Genomic DNA, 21439 nt, shown 5'->3' on the forward strand with positions numbered 1-21439 from the left:
TTAAAATTCTCTTGATTGGTTAATTAATGAAAGAGAGAAAAGAGAAAAAAAAAATTGTATTTCTCCTCTCCTTAAAATAAATCCAAAATAATATCCCCTTTTAAATTTTCAAAAACGAATAAAAGAACTTTCATTAAAATAAAATAGAAAAGAAATAAAAAGTCCTTAAAGAAGGTAAATAAGTCTTTTTTTTTCTTTTTTTTATAAATAAAGATTGAAAGACAATAAAATTTGAGATTTCTTAAATTTATTTATATATATTTATAGATTTCAGATTTACTCAAATATATTTATTATCAACTTAAGTATGGAAGTGCTATTGTTAACAGACTTAAAGTTTTATTGCGCTTCTTCTTATATGAAATTAAATGTATTAATAATAAAAATAGGAAGCATTTGTGCTTTTGGAATATTAAACTAAAATTAAATAAAGAACTAATGGAAATCAAATTAAACTGGAATATAATTAGGAATATAAGCAACTTTAGTCCAATCATTATAGCACTGCACCACAGAACAATTACATAATATTTTCTTTATCATTCGAGTAATTCACATTCGCGTGGCCAAATACGTTCTAAACTTTAATTGCGGTATGTATGTGATGGAAATTAATGCATCCAGAAATTTAACAGGGCGGCATGTCCAGCGGCGGAGGCAGCAATTGTGCTTTTGGAGCTTCACCATCTTTCACAATGAACACTGTATCCATTCCCCACGACATGTGACGATCTAAATGGCAATGCATGAACCACACTCCTGCCATTTATACACAACACATCATTACAATATTATTACAGAAAAATTCTTGCAGGCAGCGAACATACAAATCAATTTGCCTATCACCCATAAGATGGATTCCCCCTCCCCTCCTCTAAATACGTATAGGAAAAATTTATACACTCAACCAATTGAAAATTAGAATACATATTAATGTACGGATAAGATTTTTTTTCTAATTTTAAATAACATCCATAGATCATGTAAATAAAACAGCTGCCACATACCAGGATTGTCCGCTGTGAATCTAATGGTAGACCAGCCATTAATGGGAACAGCAATGGTGTTCTGAAGAGGAGGGTCAATAAGATTATACCCTAAAGGATCCTTGTCCTTGTCAAAATTTCCAAGTCCTGTTCCAATCACATAGAAACTGAATCCATGGAGGTGCATTGGATGATCACTTGCTCCTGCAGCCACATTCGTCCCCTGAAAAACTATCTCCACCGTAGAGTTATACTCTAATATCTTTACCTCCGTCCTCCGCCTTGTCGCCTCCAGAAACAATGGCAAATATTCGCCTGTAAAGTTGAATAGGAGTGGAGGAAAGTTGGGAAATTTACTTCCAAAAACTCCATTTCTACGATAATAATAAGCTTCTAACACATCCACCGACTGCTGCTCAAAGCTTATGTTGTTCAAACTAGCAGCCAGTCTCGTTCTATTTGGTCCAGCACAAGAATCATTCGGACAAGGGAATGTGTTGATCGAGATTGTAATAAACATTCTTGTAGTTATGTTCAATGGGACATGGATTTGATGTTCTTCATCAGCTAAGCTTCTGAGACTAGCAGTGAAGTTGACAGAAGCAGAAGTGTCATTGTAATAAGGAAGGCTAGGTAATAAAGGGGGTGACGATGGAGTGTAATTTCCATTGTATTGGATGACGGCGGTGGTGGTTGTGTTATCTATGAGGAGGTCACTGACGGCGGAGTATACTCTAGCAGCCATGTAGTAGTGGTTAGGTGGCTGGTTAGCTTTTAACAAGACATCAAAGGTTTGTCCAGGGGATATAGTGATGTAATGAGTTGTTAATGGCTTTGTGTAGCTAGCGTCTGTTCCTACTACTGTGAAACTATGTCCTGCAATGGAGAAGAAGACCATGTCTTGCACTGCGGCGTTGATTATTCGAAGTAGATAAGTCCTTCCATAATCAACCATAAGCTTGAAAGTTTCTGCAATATCAAGGAGTAACTTCCAGAGAAATTGATCAGTTTCTAGCATTTTAGTCATTGAATTTCTATTGGTTAGATTAGCTAGATATGGTAAAAAAGGACATTGAAATTTTGATAAACGTCAATTCGATCTGATGTAGAACACCTACATATATATCTTAATGTATAAGAAAAATTCAAGAAGTTGAAATATTTTATGCTAAGAAAAATTCAAGAAGTTGAAATATTTTATTCTTTTTATTGGAATTCAAAATCGACAAGTACCCAATTTTACTAAATTAATGATAAAAGGTGCTTATCAAATTTTAATGATCTCCAATAAGTTACCTGGTTTTGAGCATGGGTAAAGATCACCAGGTTGACCATTGATAGTATAGGCGTCGGAAACGCTAGGGTCTCCACCTGACTGAAGAAATGCATCATAGAGCTCCGTAATTCCTTCTTTCCACCACTCTCCTGCAAGAATTTTCCTTTTCAGAGACCACAAACAACCCACACACAAACGCTAACCTGAAGCTTCATCAATCCATGCCTGAAAATTAACTGGGTTTGAATTGAGATCTAGGAAAAAACTTACCTGAACTCTATCCATCATATGGATCTAAAACACATACAGATGGTTCCCTCTATAAAAAAAATTAAATGGTCTGTGTGTTTTAGGTCCATGTAAGAATTTCCGGACTTCTAAACCTACAATAACTTCACATTTTGGAGAGATGGGAAGTTTCACGTACCTATTATGACGGGCACTTCTGCATGAGGCTTGGGGAAAGGGTAGCCAGTTGGTGGCTTGGGATATACAATTATAGCACCATGGACAGTTGCCCTTGTCCAGTCACTGTGAGCATGCCACCATAGAGTCCCTTCTTCAGTAGAAAATATCACCTTTTGTCTAAACTTAGCTCCTGGTTGAATTGGACACTGCGTCACATATTCAGGACCATCTGCCCATGGATTTCTTGGCATTTTCACCCCATGCCTGTGATATAATTTTTCTCAAAATCGTAAGATTTCGAATTTGAGTTCTCTAGCATGCATGAGTAGAGGGAAGTTTTACCAGTGAATGGTTACGTTGTAGCGGCCTTTGTTGAACACATCAACTATGATGGTGTCCCCTTTAGTAACATAGAGAGTTGGTCCTGGAAACTGTCCATTTACTGTCAAGATGTTCTTTGTGCTGCAAAGTCTTGTATATGGAGCTTCTTCCAGCTATAAAATAATCAAGTAGCTTTGTATCAGTTCTTCATTATCAATAAAATTTCTACATTATAATTCAAGCATAAAAATTTTGTGAACCATCAAGTGATTGAAAATTAAAAAAATGCACTAATACATTTTAAAGTCTATACAATAGTATCACATTAGCTATTATAAAATTATTATCTTAATACTAAAAAGATAATAGTTTAGCAGCAATGGAGAACGCTTACTATGAATTTATAACGAACAAAGGCTCGGCCATGGAGGACGCTTGCAAACAGAAGAAACCCTAAAACATATGAGCAAAAGATCTTGATGATGAACCACATTTCTTAGCAAGAAAAAAGCTTTTGTTTTCTTCCTCCTTTTTCTAATTGAAGGACGATGAGTTCTACATGCATATATATATAAGTTTACGTGCGAAGAGAAAAAAAATATAATTAAGGTATTAATTCTGACATTTTCATTGCCAGCAATCACATGAAATCAAGTACGCATCTTCCTGCAAGTTACTAGTTGCAACCCTAAATTGTTTGAATTTTGTTTAATTAATTATTAAACTATAGTTTCCTAATTGTGTGCATGATATTGATTTCTTCAATTTTCCAAGTTAATACATTGTTTATTAAATCACGATATAAAGAATTTTATTAAAAAGCATTTAATATTCTGACCTATATTGCTCTCCTAATAGAATTCTCAAGTCAAATGTTGATTTTGTTTGGATAAGGGTATGGATAATCCAAGCTGATGTAAGAATGAATTTGATAATCTGGTAGTAAGTGTATGTGAGTAAATTTAAGAGATCTCAAATTCTACTTCCTAAGATACATTTTTTTATATATGAATGTAGGTGCAATTATTACAAGTTTAATATCATATTAAAATTAATTTAATAATTATTAAATTAAATATTAAATTGTGCATTTAGATTCATGCATTTATTATGTACATTTCAACCGTCATAAAATTCGTTTTTATCAAAATTTAACTTATATTAAATGCCAATTAAAAAAATATTGAATCACATCAGTATAGAACAAAGTAGTATATCTCTTATAAGAGCAATCGAAAAAATCGATTGAACTGAATTAATTTAAAATTTCGGTTTAATTTTTTATTTATTTTATTTCGGTTCGATTCGATTTTTAGTTTTAAATTTTTTTTATTATTTCAGTTCGATTCGATTTTAATCTAAAAAAAATCAAAAAATCAAACTGAACCGATTACTGATAATAATATATTATTTTTAATAATTTAGAGAGATTATATCATATTAAAGTTAAAATATTGTAATTAAATTTTAAAATACTAAAAATAAAGTATAAAAGATAAAAAATTTATTAAAAATTTAAACCGATCAAACTGAATATCGAACCGAATCGGATCGGTTCAGTTCAATTTGATTTTTAAATAAAATTGATTTGATTTGATTTTTATAAATACTAAAATTTCAGCTTTTAATTTATTCGATAACCGAACCGGCCGAATGCTCACCTCTAACAAATACTCCTCATCTTAAACTAATTTTCAGAGTGAATCAGATTTAATTCATTAGAATTTCTTAAGCGAATGTCAAATTGCATATCCACTTGTAATTTAATATTATCTAAGAAAATGGTCACTTGTAACCAAAAATCAAACTTTTGTGGTGTGTCAAATTGCATATATATCCACTTGTAATTGAATATTATCTAAGAAAATGGTAACTTATAACCAAAAATCAAATTTTTGCGGTGGGTTAAGTTACTGTTATTATTATTATTATTATTATTAATTTTGATTCTTCCCTAATTTTGTCAAAGTCTCAGAAGTTAAAAAAAAAATGGTGAATCATAAGAAACAACAGAAAGGGACTTTTGGGAATTTTATATAGCGCCGCCTAACACATGCACAAAATTAATCATATAAATAATAGTATCTCACTGATATGTGGTCAATATTTCATTTGAAACTCTTCATTTTTGAAAAGAAATGAATTTTATAAAATTATATATGATTTAATTTTGTTTTAAAATATTTTTTATTTAAAAAAATATATTCTTATATTTAAAATAAAAAAATCAATAAAAAAGTTATTTAGATTAAAATTTTACTCTACTTATTCTCACCTTCATACACTCTTTGTACGGAATATAACTTATTAAGCCAAAAATATTAATATGGTGGTGCTATGCACAAGATGGCTTCCTCACATAGTAGGGCAGACTAGGGTTGAGCAGAATCCGGTTCAAATCAAAAAAACCGACCGAACCGAATCAATTTGAAAATTTGGTTTGGTTTTTTATACATTTCGGTTCGGTTCGGTTCGGTTTTAAATTTCAAAAATTTTGGTTATTTCGGTTCGGTTTGATTTTAATCAGAAAAAAACCAAAAAAACCAAACCAAACCGATTAGGAATAATAATATGTTTTTTCAATAATATAGAGAAATTAAATTATATTAAAATTAAAATATTTTAATTAAATTTTAAAATACTAAAAATAAAGTGTAAAAAATTAAAAAAATATTAAAAATCGAAACCGATCAAACCGAACCGAATCGAACCGAATCAGACCGGTTCGGTTTCTGACCAAAATCGGTTCGGTTCGGTTTTCATAAAAACTAAAATTTCGGTTTTCGGTTTATTCGGTTCGGTTCGGTTTTGAACCGAACCGACCGAATGCTCACCCCTACGGCAGACACTCGTTTGCTTCCTCCAGTTCGTTTCTACGAGATAAACATGGACGGTTCCTTTTCACCGGAGGATGGGATCCGCCTGTGGTGGGCAATCTTGTCTTGCATGGTCTAAATTATCTCGATCGTTGGGATTTGCTATGGATAAGATTTATCGGCTATTTTCCAGTGCTCATCCTATCAAAATATAATTGATCTAAATTAATATTAAAATATATTAAATTTAAATATTAATAATTAAAATTATATTAAAATTTTAATTATAATAAAATATTATAATATCATAATATTACTTTTGTCCAATAAAATTTTATATTCTATCTTATTTCTTATCTTATTTCATTTTGAATTCGATAAAATTCTATATTTTATCTTATTATTTATTCTATCTTATATAGGATTTTATATTCTACTGTAAATATAATGTCATACATTCTTAACAATATCTAAATTTCATTTGATATGCTATATAAAAAGCCCATGACTTTCATAATTAGGTATATTATTTTCTCAATTGTTAATTTAATTATTTATTTAATATTCATACCGACTTAAAGTATCGAAACGATGTCAAGCCAATCCACCCATTATTCTCTCTTATTTTGCAAGTCTATACCCAAAAAAATATAATGCAAATAATATCATTGACGCCGTTTATGGAAATCGAGATAAAAATTATGTATTTCCCTTACACTATTTTTATTATTTAAAAGTGACTGAACAAAGAAATAAAAATTTAGACGTCTGTGATGAATAGTCTCAGTCGCTAAATGATTTTATTTCATTGAAAAAACTTTTACATTAAATTTGTATCTTTAACATATTTTATTAGAAATTTAGATTTATGTAATAAAAAAATTTCTATCGCTAAAAGATTTTATTCCATCACACAAAACTTTTACAACCAGTCTGCGACAGTTTTAATCCAATATTTGATACCGTTGCAAAATTTCTGCTGCTGAAATTCGCATCGATAAATCAGAGTGATAGACTTTGTGACAATTGCAAAATTAGCGATGAAATTTCTCTATTGCTAAATGACATGCATAAATATTTTAACGCAATGTTACTTTTAAGTATCTCTCTAACTCTCACTAAGCATGGAAATCTATCAATATTAATTCTTAATTAAAATTTTTTTTCAAAAAAAAAGGAAAGAAAGCTATCAATTATTTTATCGACAAGATGACGATATTTACACATATAAATTAAGTAATCATATGTGTCGGACAACTAAAGATAAACAACAATTACTTTTTTTTCCTTTTTATATTTGTTTTACTTAGACTCTGTATTAATGTAAAATCACGTGTCATTGTTCACTAAGCATGAAAGTCTATCAGTATTAATTCTTGATTAAATTTTTTTAAAAAAAAAAAAAGAAAAAAACTACCAATTATTTTATTGGCAAGATGGCGATGTTTACGCATATAAATCAAGTAATCATATGTGTCGGACAACTAAAGGTAAACAACAATTACTTTTTGTCCTTTTTATATTTGTTTTATTTAGATTTTAGATTAATTTAAGACCTTGAGTCATTGTGAATCATCTCATACAAGTTAAATTTTTATAATATTATATCATAATTCCTAATAAGTGTTAAGGAATTTCATAAAAATATTTTGTACAATAATTAATTTTGTAGATGAGTTTCAAAAAGTTATATCGCCTAAACAACTCTAAAATGATGGTATTTTTCATAAATCAAAAGCTTTATGCTCATTTTCAGCCCGTTCAAGAGGATTATAAAATCAAAGCAGTCATTACCAAGATCTCACAATATGATAAGTTTATCAAGAGAAAATAATTTCAAAGGCGACAAGTTCGTCAAGAGAAAAAAAAATTCACAAGGCCATGAGTTCGTCAAGGGAAAAGAATCTCACAAGGCGATGATTTCATTTAGAGAAAAAGAATCCTACAAGACAACAAGTTGGTTGGTTAAGAGAAAAATCAAGATACATCATTGCCAGAATCCCATAAAATGACAAGTTCATCAAGAGAAAAATCAAAAGAAATCATTGCAAGGTTACAGTTCGTTAAGAGAGAAATCAAGACAATTCACCGCCAGAATCCCACAAAACGATGAGTTTGTCAAATGAAACTATTAAAGAGATTCCGCAAGGCGATAAATTCGTCAAAATGAACCACCAAAGTGTTTATCATCAAAATTGCGTCGCAGTAAGTTCGTTGAATGGAATAAAATAATAAGTTCATAAAAAAAAAAACCACTAAGGCGTTTCGTTGCCAGAATTCTGCAAGATGTTAAGTTCATCAAAAGGAACCATTGAGGCACTTTATCACCAAAATCAGGCAAGGCACGATAAGTTCATCAAAAGAAACCATTGAGGCACTTTATCACCAAAATCAGGCAAGGCGACATATTTATCAAAAGGAAGCATCCAGTAGCGAACCTAAAAATTCAAAAATTAGAATGGGACTACTGATGTAAATAATATTAAAATATATTAAATCACGTCTAAATAATTCAAATCACATCAAACTCTTAATAAAAATGTAGACTTCTAATTACAATAGAATATTATTGTAACGATCCGGAAACCGGTACCCCTCTGTAACGGTCCGAACCATCACTGGCACTAGGATCCAGATCAGCTTAAGGCCACCGGGACCCGTAGCAAGTCGACTATACTCTCTGTGTACCTGATAAATCTCATACATGATCAAAATACTCAACAATCCTGTATACTCTCCTTAGAGTTACCAAGCTCGACCTGCATGCACTATGTCTGAAAACATAGAACCCACTCTCATAGGGTCAGCATATCACAAGTCAGCCTTGGTTCCACACATTTCTCATCAAGAAACGTAAAACAGGATCCATGTACAAAGGGATGAATCATACACCATACTAATGCAAAGACACTAGGGTAAAGCACAATTCTATCCATAATCTGCTAGTACATATCTATCCATACATTATAACTAATACATTAAAATACATTAATTACATCATGTCCACTATTATATTACACACATACATTCATGCATCTCTTTCCTTTTTCCTCTTGCTAACTCTGACTTTTGACTGCCCATAGCTACCTCGGAACCTGCAAAACTGGGGTTAAGGGAGTGGAATGAGCTACTACAGCCCAGTGAGGAGGAACAGTAAAACAGTTCATTAATTATATGCTTTCATAAAGTGCATCACATCACAAACATATCATCTCAAGGATGAACTTGTCACCAATAGCCCTCTACATACATAGTAGTATGTCCAACTGTGCCAGGGGCGATTAGGCCTCACCTGGACGTCTCTTAACTGACTCACTCATAGTACCAGGAGCGACCTGATCTATGTTAGGAGCGACCTGGTATGGCTATCTCATGCCATATCTCATCTGATCTCATAGTATATCAAGGGCTAAGGATCATCCAACATTCATCCATACAAATATCATCTTATGCAATGCATCATATTCGTGAATTCTAATGCAATACAACCTAATACATAACATGGCATTTTATGATGCATGAACCATGCTAGAAACGTGTCATTTCTCAAGGAACATATGAAGATTCGCTCCACTCACCTGTAGCCACTGCTTGGCTAACTCTGGGCTACCTCTAACTCTGAAGCAACTACTACTGCTAAACACCTCGGTTCCTCGGGTCCAATCCTACAATGAAGGACTCAAATGAGGTACCAAACATACTCCAACATAACTCTGAACTTCTCCCCAAAAACCCCTAAAAACACCTCAAAACATGCATGCAAAACAAGCAAAGGAAAGCTGGACAGGGCACCTTCGGCAGCACCTTCGACGGCCGAATGTTTCTTCCAAAGACGAAAGTCGGGCATGTTCGGCGGCCGAATCCTCCTTCGGCTGCCGAACCTGGGTTCATCCAAAACTCAGTTTCGTGCACAAGGACGCCTTCCAGTCCTTCCAAACCCTCAACACATGCAGCCAACCTTTCTAAAACATGCATAACTCATACAACAAGCATATAGGAGCTTAAGACAACTTGAACTCCAACAAACAAGCTCAACAAGCAAACATAAAGCATAAAGGGTCCATAAACCCTAATATGCACAACTCATGCAAACTCATGCCTAAACTCCCTTTTCCCTTCATCAAACTCATAAAAACATCATAAAAACCATGAATCAACACTTACCTCTTGAAGAACAAAGGCTGGTGTGATCCAAACGTAGAGCTATGGAGGATCTAAGCTCCAAACTTTCCAAAATTGTGCTCAAAGTACAAGACCTTCAAAAACTACCATAAAACTTACTAACTTTGAAAGATTTGATGAAAAACCATGAAAACTTTCTAAGGGGAACATGAACTCACCTCTGGAAGTGAAAAGGAAGCTAATCTGATCCATTTCACCGACTGAGGGTTCCTTATAGGCGACTGACCGCCTCAGCTTCGGCGGCCAAACCTGCATGCAAAACCATGCAATGTTCGGCGGCCGAACTTGGAGTTTCGGGGGCCGAATTTAGGGCACTTTCGGCGACCGAACTTTATCTTCGGCGGCCGAACCCGCACTTTGTTCCCTTGGTCTTTTCTCTTCAACACTCAATCCTATTCCATTCTAAACCTTTCAAACACTTGAAAATATTTTAGAAAACCTTTCTCTTACCCTTCTAGAAACCTCTGACATCCTCGAATTCCACCGGACAGTAAGAATTCCGATGTCTGATCTAGCCGGGTATGACAATTATCAATATTTCTATCATCTCGTACGCTTCTAACAATATTCAAATTCTATCTAATACACTATATAAAGAGTTCACAACTTTTACAATCAGGTATGTTATTCTTTCAATAGTCAATTAGATTATTTATTCAGTACTCATACTGACTTAAGAATCATCAGCGGTATTGTCAAGCCAACCATCCGATATTCTCTTTTATTTTGCAGTTTCATACTCGAAAAAATATAATGCTAAACAACTTCAATAATGAAATGGGTTGGAATTTGAAAATTAATATTTATAATAGATTTGAATTTTACATGTAAAGTATTCATTACCTAAATATGGTAATATAAATAATTAATTTAATATAAAATATTTTTATAATAATATTTAAAATTTATGTTTTATTAAAAAATAAAAATTTAAATATTTTTTAAAATTATTAACTTTAAATAAAATTAAACGGGTTTGAATATTATTCATATGATTATTATAATAGAGTTTATAATAGATTTCAATGATAAAATTTTAAATGAATTTATGACAAAATTAGATATTGATTATATTAATCAGATTTGAATGCGGTTGGTATTTTTGCAGGTGCTGAAAATTCTAGGATGGTAAATATGGTCAATGGCAGCCGCAGCTGTGCCAGATTGTGAATGTAAGGGAATTTGTAATTATTCTAATTGTAATTTTGGCAAAGGATGAAATGTTCAATGGCCTAAAAGTCATCGAAAGAAAAGATGAGAGCCGCTTAAGGCAAAATTGAAGATTATTTGTTATATTGAAGATGGTTGCATAGCAAAACGTGCAAGTAGAAATCTTTATCGCCAACAATCAACCAAGTGAAAATGATCATCAAACAGAATTTATATATAAAATTAGAAGTTTAAATTAGTTGAGTTTACCAGAACGTCACTCTTGAAGACTAATTCAATATCTACATGTGTCGTAAAAAATTATAATACCAAATTTAAAATAAAAAACACTATCAAATATAAAGTATAATAATAATAAAATATTTAACGATTAAAATTAATTAAAAAATTAAATAATAAATTTTTTAAAATTTCACTAACATAGAAATCAACTAATTAGTTCTTTCGTATTATTGAAATAAAATAATAACTTTTTTTTTTTAAAATTATTTTTAAAAATTAAATTATATTCGTACTTCAAAAGTTAAAAAAGTATAAAATAAAATATTTTATTTAAAAATATTATCCGTGATATAAACGAGCCTTAATCGATCATTAAAAATTAATGCTTAAACTTAAATTTTGCCCTTTTGGCTTTGTCTGAATTAGGAATTGATTTAATAAAATTGAGAAAATCCCATTTGTAAAAATATCATATCTTAGCAAAAAAAAAAAGAAAAACTGCTTTTATCTGTAATTAAGTTTTAGATCATCATCACATTGCAAGAATGTACAAATTACAAAGTGTCATATATATTTTCACATCAAGAAAATGCAATTCCAAATACAATAATTAATTAGAGGCAGCATTTTGCTTTCCTTACTGCATTTACTTAGAATAAAATATACAATAATTAATTAAAACCTAATAATTTAATCTTAATTAAAAACCATTCCAGATTAGATGAACTTTATATATATAGAAAAACAGTAAATTAATTAACATGGAGGCATATGTGGTGGTGGAGGTAGTAATCTTTCTTTCTGATTCATTCCATCGCTGACGATAAGAAGAGTCTCCATGCCCCAACTGAAATGGCTCTCTAAGTGGCAGTGCATAAGCCAAACTCCTTCAAATTAAAAAATATTATAAATATTTGTGAGAGTTACTATTATTAATAAATCAATCTCTTTATGTTTTTTAAAATTTATTAAAATATTTTTTCCGTCAACGAAATAGTTCTTCTATTATCTTTTAAATTAAATATAGATTAAGAATAAAAAAAAAAATTTTAAAATTTAATTTTATCCTCAAATAAAACTTTTTATTTAATTACTGAATATTTTAATTATTAACAAGTCAATTTCTATATTTTTAAAAATTTATTAAAATATTTTTATTTTTTTCAAATATATTAAAATGTATTTATCTTTTATCAGATCTATTAATGTTTTTATCGTTTTTTTTATCAACGAAATATTTAATTATTCTTTTTTTTCTTTATAAAAAAAGCAGAAGAAAAAGTAAAAAAAGACAAAGAGAATGATGAAAAAGAAAAAGAATAGAAAAGAAAGTAGAGAAAGAAAAAATAAAAAGGAAAAGGATGATGATAAATAAGAAAAAGAAGAACAATGAAGGAAAAAAAAAGAGAAAGAAGAAAGAAGAGTAAGATAGTGAAGAAGAAGAAATGTCCCTTTCTCTTTCTTTTTAAAGAAAAAAATCATAGAAGAAAGAAGAGCAAGAATCGAAGGAGAAAGGGAATGATTTTTACTATATTTTGAATGATATAAATAGATAAAAATATTATTTCGTTGGTCGAAAAAAATAATTATTATATTTTAATAAATTTTTAAAAATATAAAAAATTAATAATAATGATAATATTTAAAAATTAAATTATAAATCTTTTTAAATATATAAATAAAAGAATAAATTACCTAGTGAAATTTCATTATAGAGTAAAAAATAATCGTGTGAATTTCATGTAATTTTTATATAAAATGAGCCCTGTTGATTTATGGTGAACTGTATAAATATATAATTAATCAAGAAGAAAACACAGTATTAGTTAATTAATTACCAGGATTATAAGCCTTAAATCTGATGGCAACCCAGCCGTTAATGGGCACACAAACTGTGTTTCGAAACGGAGGATCGACAAGATTATACTTTTGAGGGTCTTTTTCTCTGTCAAAATTCCCTAATCCCCACCCGACGACGTAGAAGCTATAGCCATGAACATGCATAGGATGATCTATCCCTCCGAGAATGTTTGTCCCTTGAAAAACAATTTCCACCGAGGAATCATAAGCCAATACTTTTGCCTCCGTGCCTTTTCTAGGTATTTGCAACACCAATGGCAAAATTGGCTCTGTGGAGTTAAAAACCAGTGGTGGATAACTTGGAAAATTGTATCCAAACACTCCGTTGATACGCCAGTAGTAAGCTTCAAGTATATCAATTGGTGGGTTCACAAAGCTTATGTCATTCATGCTTGCAGCTAATCTGGTTCCATTTGGTCCCTCGCATGAACTGTTCCGGGGACATGGGAATGTGTTGAGTGAGATTGTAGTTAAAATGTTTGCTGAAATGTCTAAGGGAACTTGAATAGGATGGTCTTTACTGGCTAAACTCCTGAGGCTGTTAAAGAAAGTATAGGCAGCTTCTGTGTCATTGGAGTCTGGAAGAAGAGGTAACGTAGGATTTGAAGATGGAGAATGGGTTCCTTTGTATTGGACTAAAGCAGTTGCGGTTGTGTTATCGAAAGGGATCATAGGGTTGCTTGTGTATGAGCTTGCAGCCATGTAGTAATGGTTGGGATCTTGGTTTGCATTTAACAAAGCATCGATGGTTTGTCCTGGACCTATGGCTATGTAATTGGTCGTCAATGGCTTGGTGTAGGAACCGTCTGCTCCAACTACTGTTAGGCTATGCTTTGCAATGGAAACGAAGAGGATATCATTCATTGCAGCATTTATCATCCGAAGTAGATATGTCTTGCCTTGAGTCACGGTTAGCCTGAATGTTCCTGCAATTACTATAATAGAATTACCCTAATGTTCCAAAATTCTTATTTGCAGTAGTAATCAATGAAACTTATCAATATATATACAGGCGATCAGAAAAATTTATCTAAACCACATAGACCCGTAACGTTAAATGATAGAGAAGCCAACATCTCACATTTATATTATGATTCATGTAGACTCAATGCAGGTGAAATTTTTCTTATAGGTGATACCTTCCATAATTTTAATCAGTGTACCTAATATTTATGTATTGACTAGGCAAAAAATTGTAGAATAAAGTAGTGATTCTACGTAGAATTGTCAGCATGGAATGGTAAGCCAATCAAATATCGATATGTATATATAATGGGTCCCAAAAAATTATAAGCACTATATAATTTCTTTTTATTCTATAAAAATAATCATATTGTCTTGGCATATCATATTATATGTTGACATGGTATCACTGTTTTACTACATAATTACTTTTCCATGTGAATATAAGAAAGGTTTGGTCTATATATTCAGCATGCTTAATTAGATGGTATGGATATACAAGTACCTGATCTTGAGCAAGGGTTCAAGTCACCAGGCTGACCATTAATAGTAAAAGCATCAGACACTTGAGGGCCTCCTCCTGTCATGAGGAATTCCATAAAAACCTCCATCACATCTCTTTTCCACCATTCTCCTATATTTTCAACATACTTAATTAAAACACTAAACTAAAAGATTAATAGATTATTACAAAATTTATTGCTGGCAAAAGAAAAATTACCTAAAATGACAGGCACCTCAGCATCAGGACTTGGAAATGGGTAGTTAGTTCCATATTTTGGATAGACAATGATAGCCCCATGCACTGTAGCTCTTGACCAATCACTATGAGCATGCCACCATAATGTCCCTTCTTCTGCAGAAAATATTACCTTCTGCTTGAACTTTGCTCCTGGTTGTATTGGGCACTGTGTAACATATTCAGGACCATCTGACCATGGATTCCTAGGTTGTTTCACTCCATGCCTATAGCTCTCAAAAAAAAAAAACAGAATTACTCTTCTAAGAATTTAAAATTCTCTTAATTGAGTAGTTTCAGTTTTGAATATATATATTTTTTTATGGATTGAATTGTGATCCCACTTAAAGTTTCACCCTCGATCCGAATTGATATATAATTGGTTAAGGTTTTGAGAGTTATGAGAAATTATATAACATTGTTTTACTTTATCTCAATCTTGCCTGGTTAAATAATGTTAAATTTTCTGCTTTTCTTACTGCCATTTACGAGTGCGTGTGTGTTTAATACTGTGTGTTTGTTTCAACAAAAGGAAATTAGTCATACCAGTGAATGGATATATTATGTCTGCCTCTGTTATGGACTGTGACAAAGATTGTGTCACCCTTGTGAACGTGTAAAGTTGGCCCTGGAAATTCTCCATTTACAGTCAAGATCCTTTTTCTGTAGCAGAGTCTGGTGTAGGGAGCTTCCTTTACCTGTAAATGTAATTTAACTTTATTATTATAGATATTAGATAGTGTATGTGAATGATTTTTGAATCTTATTAGACAATTCTATATGAATATATGCTCGGCAGAAGCATGTTAAGAGTAATAATGGCAATGGTTACCTGAAAGTAATAATGGGTTGAAGCTGAGCAATGAAGAACCCATAAAATTAAAATATTAATGGCGAGCAACATGTTCTTCTCTTCTGAAAAATAAGCCTTTTGCTCTTCAATTCAAAGGATTTGTTTGCTAAATTTATAGATAATAAGTGACGAAGAAGAGAATGGACTTGCTGGTGAATTTAAGGCGCTGTATTTTTCACAGAAAATAGTTTATATATGGAAAAAATATTTTGTGAAAAATAAAGAAATAATTCTCTCATGTCCTCTATGACTTAACTAATTAAAATTTACCTTATAATTTTAGAATTATATTAAAATGTTACTATATTTTGATTCCGTCAACTAAAAAATACTTCCATTAAATTAAAATTTTTTTTCTGTTAGTTCAAAGACTAAAATGATCTCATCTATATTTGCACTAAAATGAACTCTTTTGCCTTACCCAATTCTTGTTTTCACCATTATTCTTCTTCTTCCTCTGCAAACCAAAGAAACTCTAGCCAAAGATGAATTCTATGACAAAATTACCCTTCATGTAACCCCTCTCTTTATTTTCTTTTCCTTTTATAAATTTAGCCATTCTATCATCCATGAACTTTCTTACTTGAAATCTTCCAAATTTGGAGGCAATCAGAAGGTGGAAGCAACGATAGCAAACGTGAATGATGGATTGGTGGTTTCAATTTTAAGATTCATTAGTCTTGCGATTTTAGAATTCATGTCACAAGTGACTTTATGAAAGTTTTAATTCTTTTGAAGCGTCTTCTCATTGAGTACATTTATTATGGTGTTATGAATCTTTATATGCCTATAAACCCATCTTTCCACAAGGTGGTTAATTGAATCAAATAGATTTTGAGAGTCGAGAAAATAGGTGATAGTACTGGACATTGGACCCAAAACTACAGTAATTTGACTTGATTGTTTGTATTGATAGAGCCACTTGCCTTATTGCCACTTGCCTTATTATCACAACAAGGTACTAGTACGGAGATTTGTATAATAAGCTTATATGATAAGGCGTTCGATATTGTCCACACTTGAAATTCTTACTGATACAAATTTTTAATGGCCACTATTGAATCATGTTGTAAAAAGTAGCTTAAGGAATTAAGACAATTTGTAAGAGTGAGTTATTGGAGTATGATTTAGATAGGCATTTGATTATTTTTTGAATTTCTTAACAGTCGTGGATCATGCCATTACTTATGGGAACTGCAAAATGGGTTGATTGCAATAAGAAAGAAGATGGCTATCTTTCCTCACAAATGTGCTACGTCTTCTTATATTTTTTCATAGAAATTGTAAAATTTTTCTTTTTCTTCTTTTATCTATTATTATTTTAGAATTATTGTGATTTTTATATTATTTATATAGAAATTACAAATTTCTCTTCTTATGGATCTTTGCAAACCAAAAAAAAAAATTTCTCCTCTTTCATCCATTATTATTTTGGGATTATTGCGACTCTTATATTATTTGTATAGAAATTACATATTTTTCTTATGCAAACTAAAAAATTTTTTCTTTTTTTTAATATAAATAATTTTTTTTTGCTAATAAATTAACAGAAAAATAGATTTAATTTAATAGAAGTCCTTTTCAATTGATGAAATTAAAATATAAAGGCATATTAATGTAATTTTAAAATTATAAAAATATTTTAATTAATTAAATCATAATATAAAAATATAAAAGTAATTATCTCAAAAATAAATTTCTTTATGGTGAGATACCGAGAATCTAAAGAAGATGAGTCTTTTTCTTCTCTACCCTTAAAAGCCTCTCAAAAGAGCCATACTTAAAAATATTACTTTCCCTTTTCAAAATAAAATGAAATTTTTCCATGTTTTACCCTTATTATCTTTTAATCTCTGTTTATTTACAAAAAATAACTTATATTTAAAAAATAATTTTTATGAAAAATATGTTTTGTGAAAAATATTTTTTAATAAAATAACTTATTTTTTATTATTTAATTTTAATTTTAAAAATAAAATTTATTAAAAATTTTAAGTAATAAATAACAATTATAGCATTGTTCATATTTTTTTATGTTTATTTTTTTTTAAACAGAAATGAGATTCATTGATCTTGACTTGATTTATTTATTAAAAAATTTATGTAGAAGTTAACTTGATTGTACTTTTAGTGTTGAAAAAGAAAAATCTTGTAGTTGGTGAAATTCTCTTTTCATGCATACCATTAGTCTAAAACTTCTAGCAATTCAATCAGATTTACTCTTCTATCACCTATTTTATGTCACTATCATAGTCCAGATACATATGCACAATTAAATTTTATTAAAAAAAATTATAATACCTTAAATTTTGAAAATATTATATGATATTTTTTAATTATTAAAAAATATAATTAAAATAATCTTACCACCACCTTAGTACAAAGTAATATAAATTATAAATATGTTAATATATATTTATAAGATTTAAATTATTCTCTAAGTCTATCATTAACGAGTTAACAATTTAATAGTAATTAAGTATAGTATATAAATTTTTAAAATTAAATTTACTTTAATTTTATTTTTAATATAATATCAGAGTGGTCCTGCTACTCAGCCTAGAGCTTTAGCATTATATAAGGACATGCTGTAAGAGTAACCCATTATCTTCTGGATGGAATTGACACAATATGGCGTTTTTCTTAGCAAGAATTATTGCATAATGGCTATGAGAATTTGAAAGACATTATGACATTAAAATTTTCAAGACTTAGCTCAGGACCCACTATTTTACCATCGACCATATTTACGGTATAATTTACGGTATAATTTTACAGCACCAAAACGTAATAATTTATATATTAATGCTATAAATTATTACAGTAAATTATACTTTTTGATATTAAAAGTTTTGGAGGTTAATTTTAACATTTATTATGATGTGAACAGTTTAAATTAAATTGTTAAATTGACAAACAGAAATAAAATAAATAAATAAAAATATAATGGTGTTGAAATGACGTCATCTATGATGCAACCTCAGCTACTCTTTGATATTGAAGAATTTTTCCAATTTTCCACCTTAATTAAAGAAATTAACATGCAAAATATATATATATATATATTTTAGTTTACTGGGCTTGTAGTCAATGGTGGAGTCAGGAGCTTCCCTTTGGTAGGATACCGGCTATGCCGCTGCGATACCACCGGCTGCGCCGCTGCGGCACTTTCATCCCCCTTCAAAATATTTTCTGGTCGCCGGTACGGCACATGCCCCTTGCTGTATCTTCTCTCCGTCCTGCTAGGAATGATATGCCATTTTCAGAAGGTTGGTTGGTGATTAAGATATATACTAGTGTTATAAATAGCCCTTTGAAAAAATGGACCATGGCTCGACCGTTTTCAGAATTTAATCCTTTCCTTTTGGGGGGGGAATTTTGTGATTTTTCTTTATTTTACATATTACTAATTCCACTATGCTTTTTGTTTGTCTATTCTACCTAATGTAAAATTATTACAAGGTTAAATTTATTTTAAATTATAAAGTTAAAATGTATATCTTTTTTAAATTTACACATAAATTATTAATAAAAAATTAAATAAATTTAAATAAAATAAAATAAATTAAAATTATTATAAATAATCCTAATAAGTAATGAATAGGTTTGGAGCACTCTTTTTCTTTCGATTTCCTTTTTTATTTTGTGAGACAACTGATCTTTTATTTTTATTAAATTTGCAGTCGTATCACCTTTCGGGCAAGAGCAACATTTCCATTCTTATTTGGGTGTGGATTTGTCTTCTTTTCCTCTGTGTAAATATCGTTATTTTATTTTTAATTGCTTTATTATTTTTTTTGGCAATGTTGGTCCATATGAAAGATACTTTTTTTGCTTTGTTTCCTCTGGTTGTGCTCCTTGTTTTGTTATAGTTTAGGTGATGGCGACCTCAAATTGATGGTTTTGTTGGGTTTTTTCGACTGCTTGAAGGGTGACGGACGATATCTCTTCCCTCAAGTAGTTTTCATGTGTTTGGTTGCTGTGTCTCCCGGTTTCTAGTGATGGTAGTCGGTAAGATTGAAGAAGACTATTTTCTCTTTTAGTGATGGCTAGACTCTTCATCACTTTTCTAAATCAGGAGTTGCAAGTACTTCAATTTCTTTTATTTTTCTCAGATAAAATCTACGAGATAAAATCTGTGTTTGTTAATGACTTAAAAAAGAGATATGATGTAAAGGAAGGGTCCTTTCCATGGGTTAATCTCCTTGGTCAGTAGCATTTTCTTCTCAAATTTCAATTTGTCTTATTGGTCGATGAAACGCTTTTTGAAATTCAGAGCGTTAAAAGTCTTTCGAGAGTTTTCGTTTAATCTAACGGATGATTAATGATAATAAGAATAATTGTTTGCAGCTTGAATTTAGAATCGAGTCACTTGCATCTAGACCCTAGATTCCATATAATTTTCTGTTTTTTTTTAGATCTATGGACATATAATGATTTTATGAGCTTTTATGAATGGACATATTTAAAAAAAAAAAAATTTAACGAATAACATTGTAAATCACTACATAGACTAATAAGTTTTACGAGTAACCTGTTAAATGATGAGTTTATTGAATTAAAAAAATTAAAATTTAATATTTTTAGCATTTAAAGGCATTTTTTTACTAAATTATTATTATTATCATTATTATTATTTTACAATTAATATGAATTCTAGAAATGTTCTGTTGCTATATGATTATATCAAGTTTTAATATTATTATTTTTTTATAGATTTATATGCTAAAACAATATGAATATATTTTGACCAATAAAAATTATATAAGAGTCATTGTAATTTAATTATAAAGTTTTATAAAAAAAATTATCTTTTATACTTATATTTATTTTATGTATTTTATTTTATTCGATTACTTATTTAATTGGATCAATACATTAAATTTCTTCATTCACCATTGTTTATGGACGAATACCCTTATATTACCATAGCCCATTCTTTCCAATTAACCAACCCATAGCCCGTATAAACCACAGGAGCCTATAACACATAGCCCATAGCCATAATCCGAAAAACAGCTGGAATGCCAAAGCTGGACCCTATCACTTGTATCGACTCGCTTGGCTTACTGTTATTCCGGGAAGCCATCCGCTTAAAGCTAATGCATTCGAGAAATTGGAGAAAATACTATATGAAATTTTATTTGATATTTTTTAGCTTTTTTTGCTCAAATTGTGGTTGCTCAAATTTTTAGTGTCATCTACTCAATTGTGTGTATTTTTTTTTTCATTTTTTTATTGTATTTATTATGTAAATGACCATTAAAAAATATATAAAAATCAATATAAATATATTTACTGATTTAAATGTGAGTTTTATGAATTTAGGTATTGTTGTACATACGAAGTTTTTATGACAGGTAAAATCTAATTATTTTTTAAAAAAATTTGATATTATATTTTAAAAGATAATAAATATTTTAATTGATATGAAAAATTATTATAATGTTATTAAAATTCAGATATTCATAATAATTTTATTTATTTATTATTATAAAATTTTACTTTTTAATATAAAATTACAGCGCAACATCATGATGCCATGTTAGCTTGTAGCTTTCTCAATTAGACAGAGACTTGTCTTAAATCATACCATTAGCTGGTATGATCTTGGTTTGGCTCTGGTGTTAACTTGAAAATGAT

At 30.2% G+C, this 21439-nt stretch overlaps 2 protein-coding genes across 2 annotated transcripts; both read right to left on the reverse strand.

Annotated features, from left to right (window-relative positions):
• Positions 1 to 447: 447 nt before the first annotated feature.
• Positions 448 to 3529, reverse strand: LOC110606406 (laccase-15). Its single transcript, XM_021745201.2, has 6 exons — positions 3386 to 3529; positions 3013 to 3164; positions 2690 to 2934; positions 2283 to 2411; positions 1008 to 1955; positions 448 to 759 (listed from the first exon to the last, which is right to left on the reverse strand). Exons 1-6 carry the CDS (start codon positions 3482 to 3484, stop codon positions 629 to 631), a joined length of 1704 nt encoding a protein of 567 aa, XP_021600893.1. The 5' UTR covers positions 3485 to 3529; the 3' UTR covers positions 448 to 628.
• Positions 3530 to 13207: 9678 nt separating this feature from the next.
• Positions 13208 to 20885, reverse strand: LOC110606193 (laccase-15). The gene is made up of 6 exons (XM_021744952.2): positions 20844 to 20885; positions 20724 to 20777; positions 15490 to 15641; positions 14926 to 15170; positions 14710 to 14838; positions 13208 to 14167 (listed from the first exon to the last, which is right to left on the reverse strand). The coding sequence occupies exons 1-6, from the start codon at positions 20883 to 20885 to the stop codon at positions 13212 to 13214; spliced, it is 1578 nt and encodes a 525-aa protein (XP_021600644.1). The 3' UTR covers positions 13208 to 13211.
• Between the last annotated feature and the right edge of the window lie 554 nt (positions 20886 to 21439).

The sequence above is a fragment of the Manihot esculenta genome, chromosome 18, assembly GCF_001659605.2.
Source record: "Manihot esculenta cultivar AM560-2 chromosome 18, M.esculenta_v8, whole genome shotgun sequence".
Lineage (NCBI taxonomy): Eukaryota > Viridiplantae > Streptophyta > Magnoliopsida > Malpighiales > Euphorbiaceae > Manihot > Manihot esculenta.

Coding starts and splice junctions, on each gene's coding strand:
- LOC110606406 (XM_021745201.2), bottom strand. CDS start 3,484: ATGTGGTTCATCATCAAGATCTTTTGCTCATATGTTTTAGGGTTTCTT. Junction 3,165..3,385: donor TTGTTCGTTATAAATTCATA/GTAAGCGTTCTC, acceptor ATTATTTTATAG/CTGGAAGAAGCTCCATATAC. Junction 760..1,007: donor ATTCACAGCGGACAATCCTG/GTATGTGGCAGC, acceptor TATAAATGGCAG/GAGTGTGGTTCATGCATTGC.
- LOC110606193 (XM_021744952.2), bottom strand. CDS start 20,885: ATGGCTTCCCGGAATAACAGTAAGCCAAGCGAGTCGATACAA. Junction 20,778..20,843: donor AGCCAAGCGAGTCGATACAA/GTGATAGGGTCC, acceptor TATGTGTTATAG/GCTCCTGTGGTTTATACGGG. Junction 15,642..20,723: donor ATTGGAAAGAATGGGCTATG/GTAATATAAGGG, acceptor TTACATTTACAG/GTAAAGGAAGCTCCCTACAC.